General features: G+C 33.6%; 1 protein-coding gene across 1 annotated transcript in view; it reads right to left on the bottom strand.

Annotated features, from left to right (window-relative positions):
• The window catches only part of LOC124367372 (G-protein coupled receptor GRL101-like), an 81932-nt gene that overhangs the window by 24865 nt on the left and 35012 nt on the right, over positions 1-22055 (bottom strand). The window contains exons 8-18 of the mRNA XM_046824135.1: positions 18881-19036; positions 17371-17499; positions 15818-15931; positions 15203-15322; positions 14155-14283; positions 11534-11653; positions 9171-9285; positions 8941-9015; positions 7911-8054; positions 6441-6512; positions 63-134 (exon numbers count right to left, since the gene is read on the bottom strand). Coding sequence (XP_046680091.1) covers positions 63-134; positions 6441-6512; positions 7911-8054; positions 8941-9015; positions 9171-9285; positions 11534-11653; positions 14155-14283; positions 15203-15322; positions 15818-15931; positions 17371-17499; positions 18881-19036 — 1246 coding nt within the window. The remainder of the gene's footprint in view (positions 1-62; positions 135-6440; positions 6513-7910; positions 8055-8940; positions 9016-9170; positions 9286-11533; positions 11654-14154; positions 14284-15202; positions 15323-15817; positions 15932-17370; positions 17500-18880; positions 19037-22055) is intronic.

Genomic DNA, 22055 nt, shown 5'->3' with positions numbered 1-22055 from the left:
TTGACAAAGCTTCATAAAGAGGAAAGATCTGTATTTATTTAGTAATGTTTCTGAATACTCACAACCCAGCGAGACTTCGCAATCCGACAAATGCATCAGCTTGAATGTCATGGATTCTCTGGTTTGACAGATCTCTGCAACACAAGTAGATCCAAATAGTATTAGGCAGTAAGGTATATCATTTAGACACTTAGATGTGCCGTGAATAAGCAGTATTGAATTTATATATAACTCTTAGTCTTGAGTTATCATTCTGTTCCCTTTACTCCTACGCTGATGACACTCAGCTTGTGTTGTCATATCCTCCATTACAGTCTTCTTGGCAATGCAGCAGATTAATGCTGATTTGTTGAGGGTCAGGCTCTGGGCTGACGATCACGGGCTTCAGTTGAATCCAAGAAAGTGTTCACTTGTTAATTTTTACCCTTCTTCAAATGCAGTCTTTCTTAGTAATGGACCCTTGGGAGTTTCCTTGGGGAGGTGTTCCTATGCAGGTTTCGGACACAGTAAAAATCCTTGGCGTTACTTTTGACAAGCAGTTAACCTTCTTGAACCATGTTCAAAATATCAATCGTGGGTGTAATGAATAGGTTAAGAGTATTGTTTAGGTTTAAGGAAGTAAGAAGAACACTTCAAGATGAGGTATCAGAACTTCACTCAAACGAGTCTAACAGTTCTCTACTCAAAAATGACTCTTCTCACTCGTGCAGCACTCCTCAACCAACCATCACAGAAACTTTTTTTAGCCAATGTAGCTCTGGAAATGGCCCCTCATTAAACTTGTAACAACCAAGACAACATTCAGATTAATTTTACAATTATGCATCAAAACGTGCAACATTTACCCTCACAGTTGGAAATTTTAAGAATTAATTTGGACGAATTAAAGCCAGACATCATGGCAATTTCTGAGCACAAAATGAGTGAAAACGAACTAAATATATTACAATTTCCGGGTTTATAATATATGTTCTTATTATTATTCTAGATCTTCAGTGGGCGGAGGAGTAATGATATTATCCAAAACACATCTCAATACTAAAAAATTAATAATTCCTTTCAGTTCAAAATTTGTTGATTGACAAAATATTTGAATGCTGTCTGGTCGAGGTATTACTAGAAAATTTTAAACTGTGTATTATGCTGTATCTACAGATCCCCAATACCAATTGTTTTTCCACAATTTTATGTCAAATTTTGAAGTTTTAATGTTCTATTTTAACTAACGAATACAAAAATGTAATATTAACTGGGACCTGAACATTAATGTTTTAAATTGAGATAATTATTACAAAGACTTTTGTGAGTGTTACTTAAATCACACAATTTAGAATATAAAGTTGACTTTCCGACAAGAGTAACATTACAATCAGAGACAGCTATAGATAATATAATTAGTAATATTAAAGATTATGAACAGCAAGTAACAGGACTCATAACACACATCTCAGACCATGATGCTCAATTACTTGAGATTTTTAACTTAAATATAAAAAAGAAAATTTCAAAAAAATATTGCAGGAATTTTTAATCCAAATAATATTGTTACCTTTAGTAAATGTTTATCTCAGGAATCCTTTATGGAGGTATATCAGTCAACAATTAACACTAAGTATGAAACCTTTTTAAATATTTTTATGTACCATTTTAGTAATAGTTTCCCAAAAACTTATGGTAGATATCAAAGATAAAAAAATTGATCAATGGATCACTGACGAAATAAAATGTAAGAAAAACGAAATCCATCAACTTGAAAAAGAATTTAGAAAAAAATAAGGATGAAACATTCTAAACTTTTAATCAAACATTCCAAACAAGAATTAAAAAACTGTATAAATAGGAATAAGAAACATTTTTTTTATAATAAATTAAGTAATTCTAAAAACAAATCTAAAATGACTTGGAATCTGATTAAAACTGAGATAAATAAAGAATCAACTGCAAAGCATAATATTAACATTGAACAAGATGGAATTTTTAGTAAAGAACCCTATTTCAGATAGCAAATTTATTCAATGATTTCTTTGTATCAGTAGTTGAAAAATCTGTTTTTACCAAAGATTCCTCAGGGTAATAGTAACTTACTGTTAGAAGACAATTTTTCAACCCAATCTAGGTTTAAGTTTTAAAACCATAACAGAAGAAAATCTTAAAAAAATAGTTAACTCCTTTGAAAATAAATTTTTCTGCTGGCAATGATGATATTTCCATTGATATTGTAAAAAAAGTCCTCCCTGTTATATTGAAACCCTTATTGCATGTGATAAACTCTTCTATTATCTCTGGAATATTCCCTGAATCATTAAAAATTGCTAGAGTAGTTTCCCATTTTTAAAAAAGGAAATCCTAATGATGTGTCCATGCTATCGTCCTGTGTCATTGCTACCCATCTTTTCAAAAATACTTGAAAGAGTTGTTCACTTTCAGTTAGTAGATTATTTAGTAGAACACCAACTCCTAGATAAAGAACAACACGGTTTTCAGTCAGGTCGATCAACAATTACTGCAGGAATTGAGTTCATCCAAACAATAATCGAATCAGTTGATAAAGGGGGAAAAAGTTTTAGGTGTATTTTTAGATATGACTAGAGCCTTTGACAGTGTGTCTCATAAAAAACTTTTAAAGTCATTAGAAAAACTAGGGATTACTGGAAAACAATTGGAATGGTTTGAATCTTATCTCAAAAATAGACAGCAGTATGTTGAGATTGAACATTCAATATCAGAATTTTCAGAAAAATACAATTACATCCGCACGTTTCAATTCCCAGAGACGAATAATTAAACATGGTGTGCCGCAGGGGTCTGTCCTGGGACCTCTCTTGTTTCTTTGCTACTTGAAGGGTTTTACCTGGAGCGATCCCTGTTGGTAGTACTATTTGTTTGTTTGCTGACGATTCGAATATAACAATATCAGGAGACACTAAAGAAAATGTTGAAGTTTCATCATTTATTACTTTGTCAATTGTCAAAGAAAGAATTTTTGGATCATAAAAATCTCCTACTAAACTCAAGTAAATCTAATTTTATATCATTTTGTACAAAACAAACAAGGAATAAAATAAACCCACAAGTAGCTATAAATAACGAAATAATAGAACAAGTTGAAGTAACAAAATTTTTAGGGCTTTTAATTGACGAAAACCTAAGTTGGGATAAGTACACTGATCATGTGGTAGGCAAAATGTCAACAGGCTTATTTGCTCTGAGACAATTGGCAAAGTACTGTAGCTTGGAAAACATTAAAAATAATATATTTTTCTTTAGTTCACCTCACATCTTGCTTATGGGATAAGCATATATGGAGCAACAAAAAAGGGAAATTTAGATAGAATTTTAATAAAACAAAAGAAATCATTAAGAATTATGTGCAAATTAAAAAGAGAAGACTCAGTTAAAACATCTTTTTGCTAATCTAAAAATATTAACTGTATATGGGCTCTATATTTTAGAAACTATGACTTACGTAAAACAGAACTTTGACCCGATTTTATCTGTAAATAATCATATTCACAACACTCGATTAAATAGACAGGTTGAAAACACATCATTTAGATTTTTTTAAGAAAAAAACTAAATATATGGGAACAAAGTTTTTTGTATATGCTACCAAGGCATATTTTACTGGAAAATAATTTATCTAAATTCAAATCTAAAGCGAAAGATTATTTAATAAATTTATCTCTTTATTCGCTAGATGAATATTTTTCTCAGCTAGAATTAAGCAATTCTGACCTAACTGTTGTAAGGAATCTAGGAGGGGCCATTCTAATGTTTGGTATAACATAATATATTTTAATATAAATAAAATCTATATTAAAGTCCTATCTAGTATTAAGTCTTGACCATTTGTAATTTGACGCTATTTATTGTACCTTTGTACATAATATGAATAAAGAATGTTTGAATCTTGAATCTTGAAAGGGGTTTACTCCAGGAGGAAGTGAAACTTAAGATTGTCAAAGCTGTGGTTTTCCCAGTTATTGTTTATGCTCTTCCTGTATTTGGGGAAGATTGACCCTTGAGGGTACGGTCCTGATTTGATAGGTTACAGAACTCTGCTGTAAGATTTGTGTACGGCCTAAGAAAAAATTTGATCACGTTAGCCAGTATCGCCGTACAGCAAGGATCCTTCCGATAAAGTCATTTTCAAACTTCAGGTGGCTTGCCTTGTTCATAAGGTGTTGCTGACGGGAAAACCCTCTTACCTCAGGGGGATGCTACAGACCCGGGCTGAGATTAGGGACTGTCACACTCGGCAGGACGCCATGCTGGAGGTGCCCAGGGTCAGGCTGGAGATGGGGAGAATGGATTTAGATACTTTGGCCCCAGATGTACAACAGCGTCCTCTCACAGTCTAAAGGCTTATGGATATTCCTCGTTTAAAAACAATCTCAGACTGGCTTGGAGGAGGAGTGTTTCACCCCTAAATAGCTGTTTAATGTAATGTATTATAGGTTTGATTAGTTTAAATTTGTATTTATCTGATGATGATAGATAGATTTGTATGTGCCTTGATTGAAAATGTATGACTTGAGTTATTTTGAAAAACAACAATGTAATGTTGAAAATCGCTTCAAATAAAGACGTTATTTTTTAGATATTAAGAAAGTTATACAAGAATTTCTTGAACGTTATTCTTTTAATCTTTGAACATATTATTCTGTTACCTATAAAAATATATTGATACCACAAGCTATAAAACATGAAATTATGTTACATCACCTAAAAAATGTAAAAGATAAAGAAAAGGTCTGCTTAAAAAAATACACATGTCTGCGTTTTAAAATTCTTGGGATGTTTTATTTTTGAGAATAACAGCTATATTGTCAGCAAATAAAATGAAATTGCCTTTATTTCTTGATATAATATACTGCCTTACAGAACAATTCATCACAATACATAAAAATACCTAAAAAGTAGGAATAAAATCATAAACTAAAGTGCTGCACTAAATACTACACATACAAATGTCCCTATTATGATTATTTAGCCTAAATTTTAAAGTATCCCCCTAAGCTTCATAATTCACCAAAGATACACTTGAGTAATGTGGGGCCAAAATGTGAGAATCTCCTTTCCCTAACCCCAACATCACCTAGAGAAATGAAGCGAATTATGATGTTTAGATCATACCTTTATATTTGATTTGATATAATAATTATTGATTTTGTGTTCGAGTGATATATTGCCAATTTCTTTGGTGTTGATGGCTATATATGTTGGAGACACATACCACATGATCTGTCCAGAATAAAGTCACTCTACAAAGAGTTGTTAAGGTTTGACAGTGAAAGTGTTGAAGTTTTAGCTGCAGAGTTCCTAAATCAACCAGATACACGAAGTGGTGCTCTTTCACTGAAGAAGCAAATGAAAATCTCATGAGATTTGTTATAGATTCCTGTCAGCTATTGCTGAAGATGTTGGTGTCCAGGGACTGTGAAATATGTAATGAATAAAATAATTTACAATTATAATCTCATAACTGGATCCATTTTCCATCAACGGTGCAGGAAGTAAGCCAAAAGTTCTTTGTCAACGACGTTTTCTTATGCTTACTGTGTTAGGGGCATTGGAATGTACATAGGCCTATGTGGAAATTATGAAACCTAAAGTCAACGGTGACGAATATGTAAAGAGAAGGGCTTTACCAGCGTTACGTAAAGACCACATGTGATGGTAATGAAAAGTTTACAAGTGTGAGAACAAGCGTTCACGATACAAGGATTACGCCTAGGAGCGAAATTAGTCGAATTACATCTCGATTTGATGGATCTGGAGGTTTACTGGGTGACTCTGGGTATGGTGTATTCCCGTGGTTCATTACCCCATTCAAACCTTCAACCAATGGGCATGAGAGAAATTTTAATTTGATTCACTCAAGGAAAAGAGTGCTCGTTGAAAGATAAAATAGCTATGGTTGGAAGGGTTCATTCAATATGAAAGTTGAGTTTAAATCCAGTTCACCTTCTTCTCAGTGGAGTGTCCAGAACCTGCCCCTGTCACAGACTTAACTCCTGGAATCTGGAGTCATGTTTGTCTGGAGAGATAAAAATAAAATTGGCGACGAAGAAGCTCCAAACAAACTCTCTACATCATCTCAACATCAGAGACACCTAGACTACAAAATGTAGTGTAATCTAGGTGAAGATTCTCATTGTCTCATCAGGTACAATACATGGCGGAGCAACCGAGTTTGGTACACATAACGCAACTATGGTGGGAAGGGTTGATTTAATGTGAATGTTGAGTTTAGCTCCAGTCCACCTTATTCTAGTACAGTGTTTAAACATGCAGAAAAAAATCAAGCCAACTACAGGCAAATTACACGCAATACATGTTTCTTGCTAATGTACATCATTCTTGAATAGCATTTTATGCATTCTTAATTTTTGTACATCAATAAAAGAAAACAGCAAAGTTACTAAAACTCAACTTACAATGTCTTAAGGGATGTCAACCCGTAGAAGGCATATGGCTCGATGGTTTCGATCTTATTTCCTTGAAGATGTCTATAAAAATAAGAAATACATTAAAGTTCATTAAAAGAATCAAACAACACTCAATAACTGTTTAAAATAACACAAATAGTATTTTAAAATAACACAAACCTGTTATATGTTAGAACTACACCTATAACTGTGCTTAAGCTTAAAATGTATTACAGGTTTCTGAAACCAATTTAATTTCATTAATGATTCTTGATATCACTAACTGGACTGTGGGATATGTCCATATAGTTTGATAGATTTTAGACGATTATGAAAAACGTTTTGACTCTTTATATAAAATCAAAGTTAAATTATTCTTACCCTAAACAAATCTTTTATACTTATTTCCACTGATCAATACTTAATAAAAAATAACTTTCTTAGCCTATGAACTAAGAGTGCTGCCGTGGTTTCATGTAAATGTTACATATACATGCTGATTATATGATCTAGTGACATAATTTGGAACTATTTCAAATAGGTTATGATCTTCCTAGAAAAAGTCCTATTATATGTTTCGACTTTAGCATGGTTTTTTGGTTTTATTCAGCCTGCTGTCTATAAAATGTAAATAAATGACATAAATGAGCTGAGAACTTTACCGCATTCTACATCATCAAAATTGATGTTTTCAACGACTGGCTTGTCTAAAACTAAAGTTTTATGAACTAAAATATTTTCAGAAGACCTAATTTAGTACATATATGTTTTTGGTTTCATAACAATGATATAAAGTATCATAAACATGAGGGGAAGTCTCTAACCCAACATCCCCCAATCTGGAGACAAATAAAATCCTAAAACTGTGAATTGAAAAGTCGTTGAAAAATAGGTACAGTTAATTTAATAAATAAATACACATGTAATTTACACTTTAGCAATAAAATATATCCACATGTTCCTTTATGTTGATTTACCAATTTTGAATTCAATTACTGTATCACTCTATACTTGCATGGACATTTTTGTATAGTAACAAATAATTTTGATTAAATTGAACATTTTATGTTTCTGATAATTCTGTGGCACACATATTAAATTAACAAAATAAATTTAAAGTTTGACAATGCCGTAGTTTGTTTTGGAATAGCTCATTCAATTAATTATAAATGATAATTTAGTTTGGCAACAATATTTTTGATGAAAATGTAAGCCCAAAGGCACGATAAGGCAATTTATTTCAGAATAACCATTAAAACTCTTAGAGAATCAATTTCATGAAGTGCTCATTTTATTATAATTGTTGTTAACGTTCCAAACATATGTTTATATACCAAACTTGAGTTAAAAATTGTAATATCGAAGGAGCTTCTGAAATTGAATATAACTGATGTTGGACAGAGTGCTAATTATTTAGGATATTTCATTGCTTCTTCTTTCTCTATGGAAATAAGCAGTTCAAGCGACACCACTACTCACAGGCCATTGAGACTGGCGAGACCATTGAAAGAGCTGTTGGCAAGCCTGGTCAGCTGATTGCTGTGTAGGTCCAACACAGTCAGACGCCACAGAGAAACAAACATGCCGCCAATCAGGCTTGAAATGCTGTTGTTGCTCAGATCTCTGCACACACCATGAACATATCAAAATTAAAATTTGAGGGAAACCATTCGAGGGAAAATTAACTATAGACAAATGACTATATCGCAAATCATAATCTCTAATTTGTTCGTCTAGAATTCCTTACTGCAGTTCACCTGTGGAAGAATCGTTACTGTCTACACATAACATTGTACATTTCAAACGTTAACTGTCACAGGTTGATAATGATGCATAGAAATGGAATTATTGTGAACTCTTAAAATGCTTTAATTTGAAAATTTTACATTTATGGCAATTTAAAAATACAGAAAATAAATAAAAAATAGAAATATTTTAAGCTGACAGAATATCAATTTATTATTAAATATTTTATTACAAAATTGATTCTCAGGATTTATTATTCAGGAACTAAGAAGAATAAGAACTGTGAAAATGAAGTACGCAAGAAGCCACTGAGTTCAGAACATAAGAGTGCAAAAGATTCAACAGACCATGAAGATGTCAAAAGAACTAAGGACCTTATAATCCAGAACTTCGTAAATCCAAAAGGAAGATGGAAGGGCAAAGTTTAAGGGTGTAGGAGACTCTTAAATTTTAAGACCTGGAAAGTTGAAAAGAGTACTGTGAGAGCAGGTGAGCTAAGGAATCAGAGACTGAGAAATCCAAAGGTCTAGAGACCAAAAGGATCGGTGACGTACTCACAGAAATTGTGGGGTGAGAATTCTTAGATTGGTAGTTTGAGATCGAAATGCACAAATAATGTAAAGTTCAAAACAGTGACAAATAGGCAGTTGTGAAACTGATATTGGAGAAGTACAGTAAAACATAATGTCAAAGACCAATGTTTGTTTATAGCACATTAATGACTGTGTAACAGTTCATTTCAAAGCAGCAAACATTTACTCACAAATATAGGAGTCGTGCCAGCTGCAGAAAGGAAGAGTTGTTGAGCGTTTCATTAAGCATGTTGCTGCCCAGATAGCTGGAAAACAGTTTCCAGTTTCATCAGACAAAAATATTACAAACTAATAATTTCTGTTTATTTACAAAAATAAATGTAATTTTTAGTAACATGAAACAAATTATTGTGAGCATGAAACAAATAGTTTTAACAGAAGATATGTGGGTCCTACTTACAACCAGGTAATCTCAGATTCGACGTCGGAAGGCACGGCGGTGAGTCCCCTGTCTGTACAGTTGATGTGGATGTCTTTGCACTCACACTGAGACAGGAGTCTGGAGCACTGAAAGGCTAAGAAGGGCATTAAATAATTTAATTGCAGAGTAATAAGTATGTCTTTCAAAAAATGTAGTGTTGTGCTTTGGTATAAGTAAAGGACTGGATTTTAGAAGATTGTATCTGTTAGTATTAGTAGGTAGTCTGTTAGTTTCTTGAAATATGTTCTTACGTTTCATATAAAGAGTTAGGGCGTTAAGAATGTAGGTACCAAAAAATGTCAGAACATTATAGTTAGAAAAACCTCCTCTACAGGAATCAGATTTTTCATTACAAAAATAACCCTAATTGATTTTTTGCAAGGGGAAAATTTGTTTTGTTTTTGTGGTTTCAGAACCCCAAATCACAACTGCATAGGATAAATACAGATTTATATATATATATAGCAAAATATGCTGTGAGGAGGATTCTTGCCAGCAAACTGTGCAAGCCTCCTAATAACAAAGATACCGCTGTTTAACTTACCAGATACCTTATCGATATGTCTTGAGAAACCAAAGTGAGAATCAATCATAAGTCCAAGGAAATTAGTGCAATGGCTTAAATCTCTTTCGTCCTCGCCTACAAGTAATCTGCAAGCATTTCCATCGGAATTCCTCAACAGAAAGTCAACGAACACAGTTTTATTTGTATTCACCAAAAAATTATAGTCCGCCAACCATTATAAAATGGATATTGAATGATCATTAGGCTTGTCTTTGTACCAGTTACATATAAAAACTACCAACCACAATTTGACTAATATGGATTTTCTGCACAAAAATTGTACTATACTGTTGCTCGTACTGTAGGGAGTGATACAGTTGAGTTTCGAAGTATTCGGTCAAAATTAAAAAGCCATTAATAAAAGCCAACTTGACATGCTTGGTGAATGTGGAGTTTAGCTCCGGCCCACCTTCCTCTTAGTGCTGGAGCTAAATTCAGCATTCAAACTGAATCATTCCTTCCCACTGGTGAGTTTCGCACAAGATACAATGTATGCAAATTTGCAAATTGGCAGTTTTCGAACTACATGAAATGAAATAAAATACATCTTTATTATAGAGGTGAAGCTAAATTTCTCTGCCACTTAACCTCTAAACACAAATATAACTAAATTGATCTGGCATGTAATATAACTAAAATTACATAGTGGGTCTAAAAGATTTACATTAAAATGGACATTTGATCTCTTGTTACAAATAATTGATTAATAATTATTGTATCCTTCCTTTGTTTAAAATTTGCTATTGACAATGGATGGTTTGAAAGGATAATAAGATTTCGGACATTTGCCATCATTATAGGTCATTTGACACTTGAGGAAGAGGATAATTTAATTCCTCGAAACATGGTGTTATACATTATGTAACATATTATAATGATGCAAAATGTCCTAAATCCTATTTCTATCAGCTTTCCATATTCCATTTACTCCGCTTGCACTCAGTTACCACAAGTGTGATCATAAGAAACACCAACTGTCAATGCCACTGAACCCACAGCAGAGCGGCTCAACAACGTACCATGCAACGTACGCAGATGAGAACATTTGCAGCTTTTAAACAAAGAGAACCTCATTTGTTCATGCCAGCACTACAGGTGTTAAAAGTCTTTACTGGTTTTTTTTCTAATGTATCATACAATATTAATTAATAAAAACAACCAAAAACAATGCAATTTTTTCTCTGATTTAGTAAAGATAAAATGGAGTAAAAATATTTACTAAGGGTTTTAAATAAAAGTATTGTTTCAGCTGTGCTGTGTTCTAAGCCAAACTTAATGCATAGGTAATTAAATGGAAATTCACTAATGGAAATTAAATGTACAGACTGTCCAGTGATCTCAAGCAGTGGCGTAACTAGGACTGTTTTGGGGGGGGGGGATATGGAGGTGGATGTATCTGATTAAAAGGTACACCACATCAGGTAACAAGGAATACATCTGAATACATTTAAATTTGTATTAATTAGGTAAGCCTAATTCAGAGTATAACATTTAACTGCTACATTTCAGAGAAAATAGATTAATAGTAAACAATTTTTTTTAATTTTTGGGCCTAAGGGTTCTATCCCCCTCATTCCCCTGTACTTACATCACTGATCTCGAATGTCATCATGAGTGAATTGAAATAGCTTTTCCTGAGGTCTTCGACGTGATTGAGCAGAGCCCAAAGAATTAGCAAATTTGCCAATCTAAACTATAATAGGTATTTATAGCTATGGGAGGATAAAATACCCCATCACAACATTTTCCCCTATACTGTGTATGAGAAAGGACTCACGACAGTAGTCTTCATCATCCCAGCTGTCAGGACAGTCTATGTTGTTGTCACACAGCAAGGACGGGTGGATGCAGGGTCCACTGCGACACTTGTGTTGGCCCTCACTGCAGCTCCAGTTCTCTGTTACAAAGGGTTACAAAGGTAGAAATTCACCCAATTCATCTACCTCTACGCTCAATACTTAATCGCCTTTCTAAATAAAACAATGCAATTTAAAGCTGTAGAAATAACAATATAATTAGTATTTTTGGTAAACTACAAAAGTTTGATAAACCAATCATGGAGAACTAAAAAAACTACAGCAATAAAATTAGTCCAATATAAACTACAAGCGAATAACTGCCACAAGCAAGTAATTAAAACTGTAATCACAAATAATTAAAGAATACATTATCTCGAAAAAGTATTATGTTATTAAATCCACAATGTAGGATTATCTTTGTAATTAGTACATTAGTACGAAAAGTAATGATAAAGAAATTAGAATAATAAAATATCTGCTGTAAAAAATAGATACCAACAGTATGTTGTTAATAAAATTATTAAAAAGAAAACAACTGAAATCATTGAAACCAATGTAACATAACCTAAACCTAACTCTAAAGAAAATTGTATCTGTGGTATAGTTTCTTTGTATCATTATACCACAATCATTAATACAAGTGGAAACTAACTGATAATGTGTGTGTTTACAGATACAGATAGTAAAGGTGGAAAACAGTTACAGATTTACATGGATTATTGTACTTGGAATAATGATTCAAAACCAGTTTTAACCAATTTCATCTGATAAGGTGGAAGTCTATCATAGATTTAATGGTTTATGGTATCATTATACCAGGTTCAATAGTCCATATCGACACCTTCACTGATACTCTAGTCACGTACCGACGTTAGGACAGCCGGATCAGTAGAACGTGTGTCCACCGCAGTGAACATACACTCCTGGACAAAATTATTGCAGCACTTATTAAATTCATTTTCTAAGTTATTAATTAATCTCTAACTATGCTGTAAAAAATATATTTAAGAGAAAAAGACAAGGAAAACTCAATAAAATCTGTGTATGGTTAGTTATGTCAAGATTTAATGAATAAAAAATTATAATTTAATATGAATTAATTTATCCATTTAACTACTTACGTAATTTAACACATTATAATTATTCCACTTTAGTTGAAAGTTAATTTCCCCTTATTTAGTAACGGGTATTACCCCCTCTTGCCTGAATCACTGCCAGGAGCCTCTTAGGCATACCTTCAATGAGGTGCTGGATATCTTCAATAGGTATTCCCTGCCACTCCTCTTTTACAGCACGTTCCAGCTCTGCAAGGTTTGCTGGAGGTGGATTTCTAGCACGTGTTTGTTTTTGTAAGTGTCCCACACATGCTCTATTGGGTTTAAATCAGGGCTTCTTGGTGGCCACTCCAGGGTAGTGATACCAACCTCTCTTAAGTAGTCTGTCACTGCTGCGGCACTGTGTGGTCTGGCGTTATCGTGCATTAGCACAAACTGAGGGCCAACGAAAGGTGCAAAAGGTAAACATGTTCTTGTAGTATAGTATCTACATACCTAGGAGCATTTAAATCTGGTCTAGCTATTGTTACTAACTCTGTACACGCCTCATAATTAATTCCTCCCCAAAACATAACAGAACCACCCCCAAAAGGTACCTGAGGTGAGAAACAGGCCTGAGCGAAACGTTCTCCACGCCTTCTCCATACACGCTCTCGTCCATCCGGAGACCTCAGACTGACTCTTGTTTCATCAGTGAAGAGGACTGCCTTCCAATCCTCCACAGTCCAATTGACATGATTTTGAGCAAACCGTAATCTCATTACTCGATGCCTTCTGGTGAGAAGTGGGCCTCTGGCAGGTCTTCTGCTGCTCAATGTGCCTTCATGGAGACGTCGGCGTATAGTTCTACTTGTAACTTGGACATTTCGAGTTGTTCTTAACATTGCTTGCAGCTCTGTACTTGTTGAAATACGATTTCTTAATGCGTTTAGCCTTACAAAACGGTCGTCAGCTTCGCTTGTAGCCCGAGGACGGCCCTGACCTCGCCTCCTATTGTCGCTCCTGGTTTCTTGAAACCGCTGAACCACTCTCATAACAGTTGTGTTGTGTATGCCAAGCAAAGCAGCAACTTCTCTATACGAACGCCCCTGCTGTACAAAAAAACCTTATTCTAAGGTGTCAAGAATCGAGGCATACTGCTGTTGCACTTCCACCACAAAGTAAACTCAGGCGCAGACTGAGAGGAGAAATGTCATTACTCTGATAAACATTTTCAGTGAGTCACATTATGGAAAAGAGCAAGGTTGTACATGTCCATATAACACACTATTGGAATTCTGTAATCATTAAGATAAGATAATTACATTAGATAAGGATAACAACTGGCCACAATATCTCCTTTATCAAGCTAAGAATCCTGAGTAACAATATGAGACAAATAAGGTATTTTTATAAGTAATAAAAGAAAATTATTTAGTGCTGCGTTAATTTTGTCCAGGAGTTTATTAAACTATGATACATCTCTAGCTACAGAATAAGCTGTTGATACAACATTTGGAGCTGATTAGTGAACGATATGTGTGTGTGACTGTGGTGGTACTCACTGCAGTGTGTCAGGTGTGAGTTGTCGGCACAGCCCGCCCTGGAACTGCCATCACTGTAACACTGCAGGTCGCCTCTCACACACTGGCCATTGTCGCAGGCAAAGTCTCCCTCTCTGCACGCAGCACTGGCTACACAAGAATGAATAAATAATGCAAACTATTTCCAAACGGTGGACGTCACACAATGTCAAACATTTATTTGTCACACTCATATAAGCTGTTTGGGTTGTGATCTTTTTTTACGCTGATAATTGGCTGAGCGTTAGTGAAGTATATCACTTGGAGGCTGAAAAATGTCATTCTTGTCTGTTTGTCCCCAGAATATCTCGATAAAGAACTGACCTAGTGACGAGATTTCCCAGAAAGCTTAATTTCTATAGAGGCAACACTGAATTCAATGATGGTGCATGTCACTGCATTGGATTTGGCTGAGCGTTAGTGAATATTTGTATAATTATATAAGATATTAACAGTGACCTTTTCATTCATTGTGTAAATACGAAAATAATAGAGTGGAAAGTCAATGTTAAAAGTCGGTGACAAGATTTGATTTCAGCGGAATCTTGTGTTGTAGATCCCACAATAGCTCACCGAAACTCTTAATATTTGAAGACTGCTATGAAACCTAACTTAATCAATAAAAATGTGGATGTATCATGTAGCAAGATATCTCAAGAGTGATTTCATATGTAGACATTTTTTGCAAGAATCTTTATTTCTACATAGGCAAAAATGAGGTCTATGACATCACATGACCAACTATAGAATCTGGCTGAGAGCAATTTTTGTGTAAATTTCTTTCCTGCATGAGTGTCTTATATTTGCCTACAGGACATCTCAACAATGAAATGAGTTGTGGATTTGTAATTCTGTATGCACCATCAGCGAATACTGTTAGCGACACATACATACTAAGAGTCAATATTACGATTTTTGAAGAAATACAAGTTAATTATACCATTATAAACTATCTTTAAAATGATATATTTTGTAAAGCAGAAACTAATTTATGACATTAGTCAAATATAAGCTACACATAAAAACTTACTGCAGTTTGCTTCATCAGAACCATCGAGACAGTCGAGGAAATAGTCACACCACAGCTGATCTGACAGGCACTGGCCACCCAACAGGCAGCGACGTGATCCCTCCTCACAAGGCATCCCATCTGGACATGTCACAAAAATTCACAATGTAAAAAAAGTAAAGTTGTCTTATTTTACCAGGCGAAGTTAGAGCTAAGAAGCCCTCTCTAACACTTAACCTGGGTACCAACGGCTTACTACTGAACCAGCAATGGCCGGGCAGGCGTGCTGTTTGCAAGGACTGGATCACTCAGTGGTCACCCATCCAAGCAGCAGCCACGCTCGACGTTGCTTGATCCGGTTATCTTGCGATAACCATTGTACCCGCTACACTGCGCCATTGGCGCCGATGTGTCTCAAGGAAATAAGTGAAAAAAATAACATTCATTTTATTTAAAAGGTTAAATTTACTGATCATTTGAAAACTTGTTGAAAGCAGAGAGGGAGAAAAATTCTTTAGGAAAGGAGTGTATTAAAGGCATTGGAAAATATCTGATAAATAAAGGGAATTAAAATAACAGTAGATAAAAATGTTATTATAACATTTCGTGTGCAGAAGCAGACATTATAAAACTCACAACAATGGTGCTCGTCCGACCGATCGTAGCAGTCGTACTTTAGGTCACAGCGGTTGGCAGCATTGATGCACTGTCCACTGGCACATTCAAACTGGTCATCCGTACAGTTCCCAGCTGCAACAGATGCAAAGGGTATGAATGTTATGGTACAATAACAGCCTGTCTCGTATAGTGACACACCGTGCTATATATTGACATCCTCCTCATGCAGGGCCTTACTCAGCTTTGACAGGCCCCGGAAAAGATATACCTGGCCGGGCTCTACCACCGCGTCGTCTGTCGACACGGTCCCATCAAGTAGACGTGTGGAAGGACCGGCCCAGGCTCCGGTAAAATTGTCCAAAAACATCTCTGAGTACGGGCCTGTCCTCACGCATAGCAAAATTCCCGAGTCAAATATTAACATCAACATGCCAAGTAAGAAACCCCTTACCATATACTACAGAGTAATTTCTCCTGTCAGATAGTGGACTACATTATCCATTTTAGTGCTACAACCTCTGCCATGCTCAATAGTGCTGGTCAATTCCACCAAAAAGTAGTAGTTTAATGATATACAACAATTATTTGAAAGGGATAATTTTATAGTTTTAGATTTCTTTTGTTCATTATAGAGTAGGAAATACATAAATGTAAAAGAATTTGCTCTTACATATAAATCTCAGATAAAAACAAAAACAATTAAAAACTGTTCAATGTGCAAACACTTTTTTAGTTTTATTATCTATAATACTGGTTCATACTCTTTTTATTTATTTTGCTGAGTGTAATTGTGAAAAAAACTAACCATTAATCAAAGACATATATACATATATATTCCTATACATACTAAAATCTAGACAACCATATGGACTAAATATGCACTAAAATATTGTATTCCACTTGACGCCTAAGATTTATCTAGGAAATTTACCAAAATATAATTATATTATTTTTATTTCGAATTAAAACTTTGCAAAAATTCAATACTTTTATTTACCTTTTACAATTTATGGTATCACATGATTTTTGATATTGCTTATTTGAACAATTTGTTAATACAATGAAAAATTGTACAAATAATTCCGGTTTTAAAAATAATTGTATGTATGCCTTAAAAATCAATTTAAAAAATTGAAATTCACTGTTGTTGCCAAAAAATGTGTATGTTATGCTTTTTAGTTCTATAAAAAGTACTGTAAACATGTTTTGTTTGAAAATAAGTTTTTTTATTAATTAATTCATCATTATTAGTGAAGTTTCGAAGTAACATAAGCCTAATTCATTGAACTCTTTTTGTTCAGTAAAATTACAGTAATTTAAACAATTGTTTGTGATTATTCCCCCTTTTGAACGGGACCATCTGAAGCTGCTGTTCGAGGCAGCTGCCTAGTTCTTGTAATGGATGTGTTCCAGGAGCAATATATCTGTCATATATATACACAACAAAGCCAGTGATCTCCTCATCATTCCTTGCTTGTTGGCAGTATAAAAACAGGGGATTTGTGGTTAAGTCTAACGTAAACAAAGTTGATATTTGACTTAAACTAACAAACCTAACAAAAATAACGCACCAGGACAATCCACTTCGTCGTCTCCAAGCAGGCAGTCTGACTTGCGGTCGCAGCGCAGCAATAGAGGTAGATAGCGGCCATCTTGACAGCGGAACAGTTTCGTCACTTCTACCACGCGGTTCGACAGTTCTTAAACATTTACAATAACGTTGTTACTTTATTATTGATTAACAAACCTTATTGAGTGTATGCAATTTATTATTTATGATTTCATACTACTTGTATTTTCATGATTAAACTCTCTACAATGTATTGACAATGTAGAAAACTGAATATTGGAGTCAATATAGGGTGTCTGACTTTGTAAATATCAATTTTTATTATTTGTTTAATGCGCTTTTACAATTCTCCACGAATTTGTAAATAAAGAATATTGCCTATTTCTACAGGGTGTGGACAGAGTAAATAATTAGTCAGCTAAGCACCCTATGTACACCCATCAACCTTCACTTGTTAATACCTGGTCTATAAGTTGCAATTTAGGCTAAAACATGTGTCTGTTCAACACACGTAAATAACAATTACAACATTTCCATTAACATATATGAAATTAGTTTTTGAAACTAAAGATAATTAATTATTTCTAAGCTTTATTCTCTATGTTAAATAGTAAAAGACAATATAATTTATTTAAAAAAACCAATTCTTATGTTGAGGAACAATTTATTATATTTTTAGTGAACATTTTACTAAACTGTACCTACATATACCCACAACATAATTAAATACATTATTTTATGTTGCACTTACAAACTATAACATTTTTTGGTTTTGTAAAATTTGTATTAACATATTAATTGAGTTATAAAGTAAAAAAAGTTTCCTCAGTGAGTATGAAACGTTTTGATAATTGCAATGAATTTATACAGAGCACTCCCAAATTGAACATTAACAAATTTTAAAAATATGACAAGTCAACCTTTTAAAGATTTTTCTTCATTTATCGCCAATGGTATACACCGTTTAGTACATAGTATACACAAATCTTTGTGTATACAGCATCATTTATCTCTATTTTGATGTGTATTACTGTATAAAATGATATTATGAAATAATCATATTTATTCCACCAAAACCAGTACAAAACATAAATATAAAATAACTCGGAAGTAATGCTCTCTCTTATTACAAGTGTAATCATAACAGTGTGGAAGAAATAACATCTTAATGATCAATACTGATTTCTCATAAGATGTTTTTCATAAGTATCAACATTTTCACCTCAATATAGAGGGATTTTCATTAATTCATTCAATAACGTAGCCAGGAAAGAATTTTGAAGGGGTATCAAGACAACTGATATTTTCCCAAAGTAAGTATTTTCCCGTATCTGTTTCGAGAACGATCTTTCAGCAGTACATGTCAGTAATACTAAGTTATTAAAAAATAATAATCGTTTACTAAAAAAGTAATTTAAACAATTAAAAATTTGGGAGGGATCCGGATCCCTTGGACGCCCTCACTGGCTACGTCATTGGATTCATTATAGACAATTAACTTTAATACTTACCGCAGCCAAACTCATCGGAGAGGAAGTTGCCGTTGTGGCAGTCATTGTAACCGTCACACAGGTACTGCGGCTGAATACATCGAAGCTTCCCGGAATTCTGTGGGAGAGGTGGCACGGAGCAACCGAGAGCCACACCGGGTCTGCACGTTGCAACCCCTGCTAGCCAATAGCTTTCGGTTAAATTTACTTAGATTGAGCTGTTGAGGATTAATACTACTAATCTATAAAAGAGATTCTAAAGCTGGAGTATCATGTAAAGCAATTTTAATGACTTTCAGTGACCTTTGAAGCAAAAAATCGGCGACCTTTAGGGTGTTTTTTAAAACCACTACAAAAGTAATGTATAAAAAGCATCATCTTGACATAGCAATTTTAGGGCATGTTTTACTAATCAAACTGGGAAAGATATGTATAGATTGAAGAAACATATTTTACAACATTAATCTTATATTACTGTATGTGTAGTGTTCGGCAGTCTAAGCAGTTTTAATACATGTAAATACTTCAGATCATTTTGTGTGATAAAATCAAGAAAAATACATAATGAAAGCAAAATATTATTGACAAAAACACAATAATTTGTTGATTTGGTAATATACGAGGTAGATATTGTATACAAAATAAGGCTATTTCAATCTTACCACTTATTGAACATTTCTGCATAACCTCTCTAAACGTATGCTTCAAAGCCCAAAACCCCTTCCAAGTTCAAAATGTTTTATATATATATATATATATATGCCATGTTATGCGGCTTGTGAAAATGATAGCTGTCCCAAAAATGCCCAAACAAGTTGAAACTTGGTATAAAAATTGATCTTTTAAATGTTCCTGGCCAGCTTGGTATGCCGTTCCATTTCAATATGGCAGGCATTTAATCTTTAAAAAAATTCATAACTCTGTTATTTACAAACTTAGAAAAAACAAAAAAATGTTTTGGAATGCTTATAAGATTTACTAAACATTTTATAATAAATAGTTTTTTGGTATCTTGAACGATTTCAAGATTTTCAGTATTAATTACATGTAAATACTTTGAGAACTTTTATATCACCAAGAACTGGTTGTAGGACTGCTGAAACAAGTTTAAACTTGTCACAAAAACTGATTTTTTAAATACTTCAACTAAATTCTTTGGCCAGCTTTGAACACCATTTCTTTCCATTGTGGCACCCATTTTAATTTAAACTAAAAAAAAAAAATTCACAACTCCGTTATTTTATAACCTATAGAAAAAAAACTGTTCTATAATGTTTATAACAATTCCGCAACTTTTTGTTGTAAATGTTTTATTGTATTTTGAATGGTCTTCGGGATATAGAGTACATTTAAATCCCGTAAATTGATAAGAATAAATTAATTTATCACCAGTCAAAAAATCTACCAACTTCTTCTGACTGAGCCGTAAGGACTATTTATACACAAAGTTAGACAACACGTGTTTTAATGATCGGTAATTTACGTATTATCGATCAACTGCGAACATCCGCGACTCGTGGTGATGCATGCATATCATGTAAAAAGACCTGCTAGCAAAGTATTTACAAGACTAGTATAATTTGTTAATTAGGATATCTATCTACAGGTTCACATACTTGTACAAGAAAAGCATGTTTTCATGAATTATAATTTGTGTAATGTTGATCAGCTGTTGTCATGGCGATGCATGAACTTAAAAAGAGAAAATACTAACTGCAAGCATTATAATATTATTTTCAAAGAAAATTCAGTTTAATAAGCTTATCTATTTACGATTTTTAAAACACAAAGTACGACAACTAAAACACGTTTTAGCAAACTGTGTAGTAGTTTCCATGCATACACAGAACTCAGAGTGTATCAATACAGTAGGCCAAGCAAAGTATGTATCAAAGTACAGTACATAACTGAATTAACTCAGAGTATTAAATACTTGGGCAAGCAAAGTATGTATCAAAGTACAGTACCCTTGCTTCCATAACTGAATTAACTCAGAGTATTAAATACTTGGGCAAGCAAAGTATGTATCAAAGTACAGTACCCTTGCTTCCATAACTGAATTAACTCAGAGGATTAAATACTTGGGCAAGCAAAGTATGTATCAAAGTACAGTACCCTTGCTTCCATAACTGAATTAACTCAGAGGATTAAATACTTGGGCAAGCAAAGTATGTATCAAAGTACAGTACCCTTGCTTCCATAACTGAATTAACTCAGAGTATTAAATACTTGGGCAAGCAAAGTATGTATCAAAGTACAGTACCCTTGCTTCCATAACTGAATTAACTCAGAGTATTAAATACTTGGGCAAGCAAAGTATGTATCAAAGTACAGTACCCTTGCTTCCATAACTGAATTAACTCAGAGTATTAAATACTTGGGCAAGCAAAGTATGTATCAAAGTACAGTACCCTTGCTTCCATAACTGAATTAACTCAGAGTATTAAATACTTGGGCAAGCAAAGTATGTATCAAAGTACAGTACCCTTGCTTCCATAACTGAATTAACTCAGAGTATTAAATACTTGGGCAAGCAAAGTATGTATCAAAGTACAGTACCCTTGCTTCCATAACTGAATTAACTCAGAGTATTAAATACTTGGGCAAGCAAAGTATGTATCAAAGTACAGTACCCTTGCTTCCATAACTGAATTAACTCAGAGTATTAAATACTTGGGCAAGCAAAGTATGTATCAAAGTACAGTACCCTTGCTTCCATAACTGAATTAACTCAGAGGATTAAATACTTGGGCAAGCTAAAAATAAAAAAGAATTCAAATAAAGATATTTAAAAAAATAATACATTTAATAAATTTTAAATATATCACTAAATGTTAAAATAATAACATTATTTTACACCATAAAAAATTTGTAAGATTTTAAGTTAAACTAATAAAAATCTATGGTTTTTGAAACAAACAAAGAACTTTTAATAATTTCAGTATGCATGATAAGTATTGAATAAAATCAATTGACTTATTTTATTCCATAGTTAATTAATATTTGTTTGACAGCATCACTATCAGTATATTTAAAGCATGGTTTTATATTGTAACAAAAACCCTAAAAAACATCAATAGCACACTGATAGATAACAATAAGAGATACAGTACTCTTTTTACATAGAGTGAATGACTAATTGTGTGAACGTTGCACCTTTCGTGAGACAATAAACGATTTGAAAGCGGAGATTACA

Source organism: Homalodisca vitripennis, chromosome 8 (genome assembly GCF_021130785.1).
Source record: "Homalodisca vitripennis isolate AUS2020 chromosome 8, UT_GWSS_2.1, whole genome shotgun sequence".
Lineage (NCBI taxonomy): Eukaryota > Metazoa > Arthropoda > Insecta > Hemiptera > Cicadellidae > Homalodisca > Homalodisca vitripennis.
The sequence above is the reverse complement of the archived record's forward strand: the minus strand, read 5'-3'. Positions and strand labels throughout refer to the sequence as shown.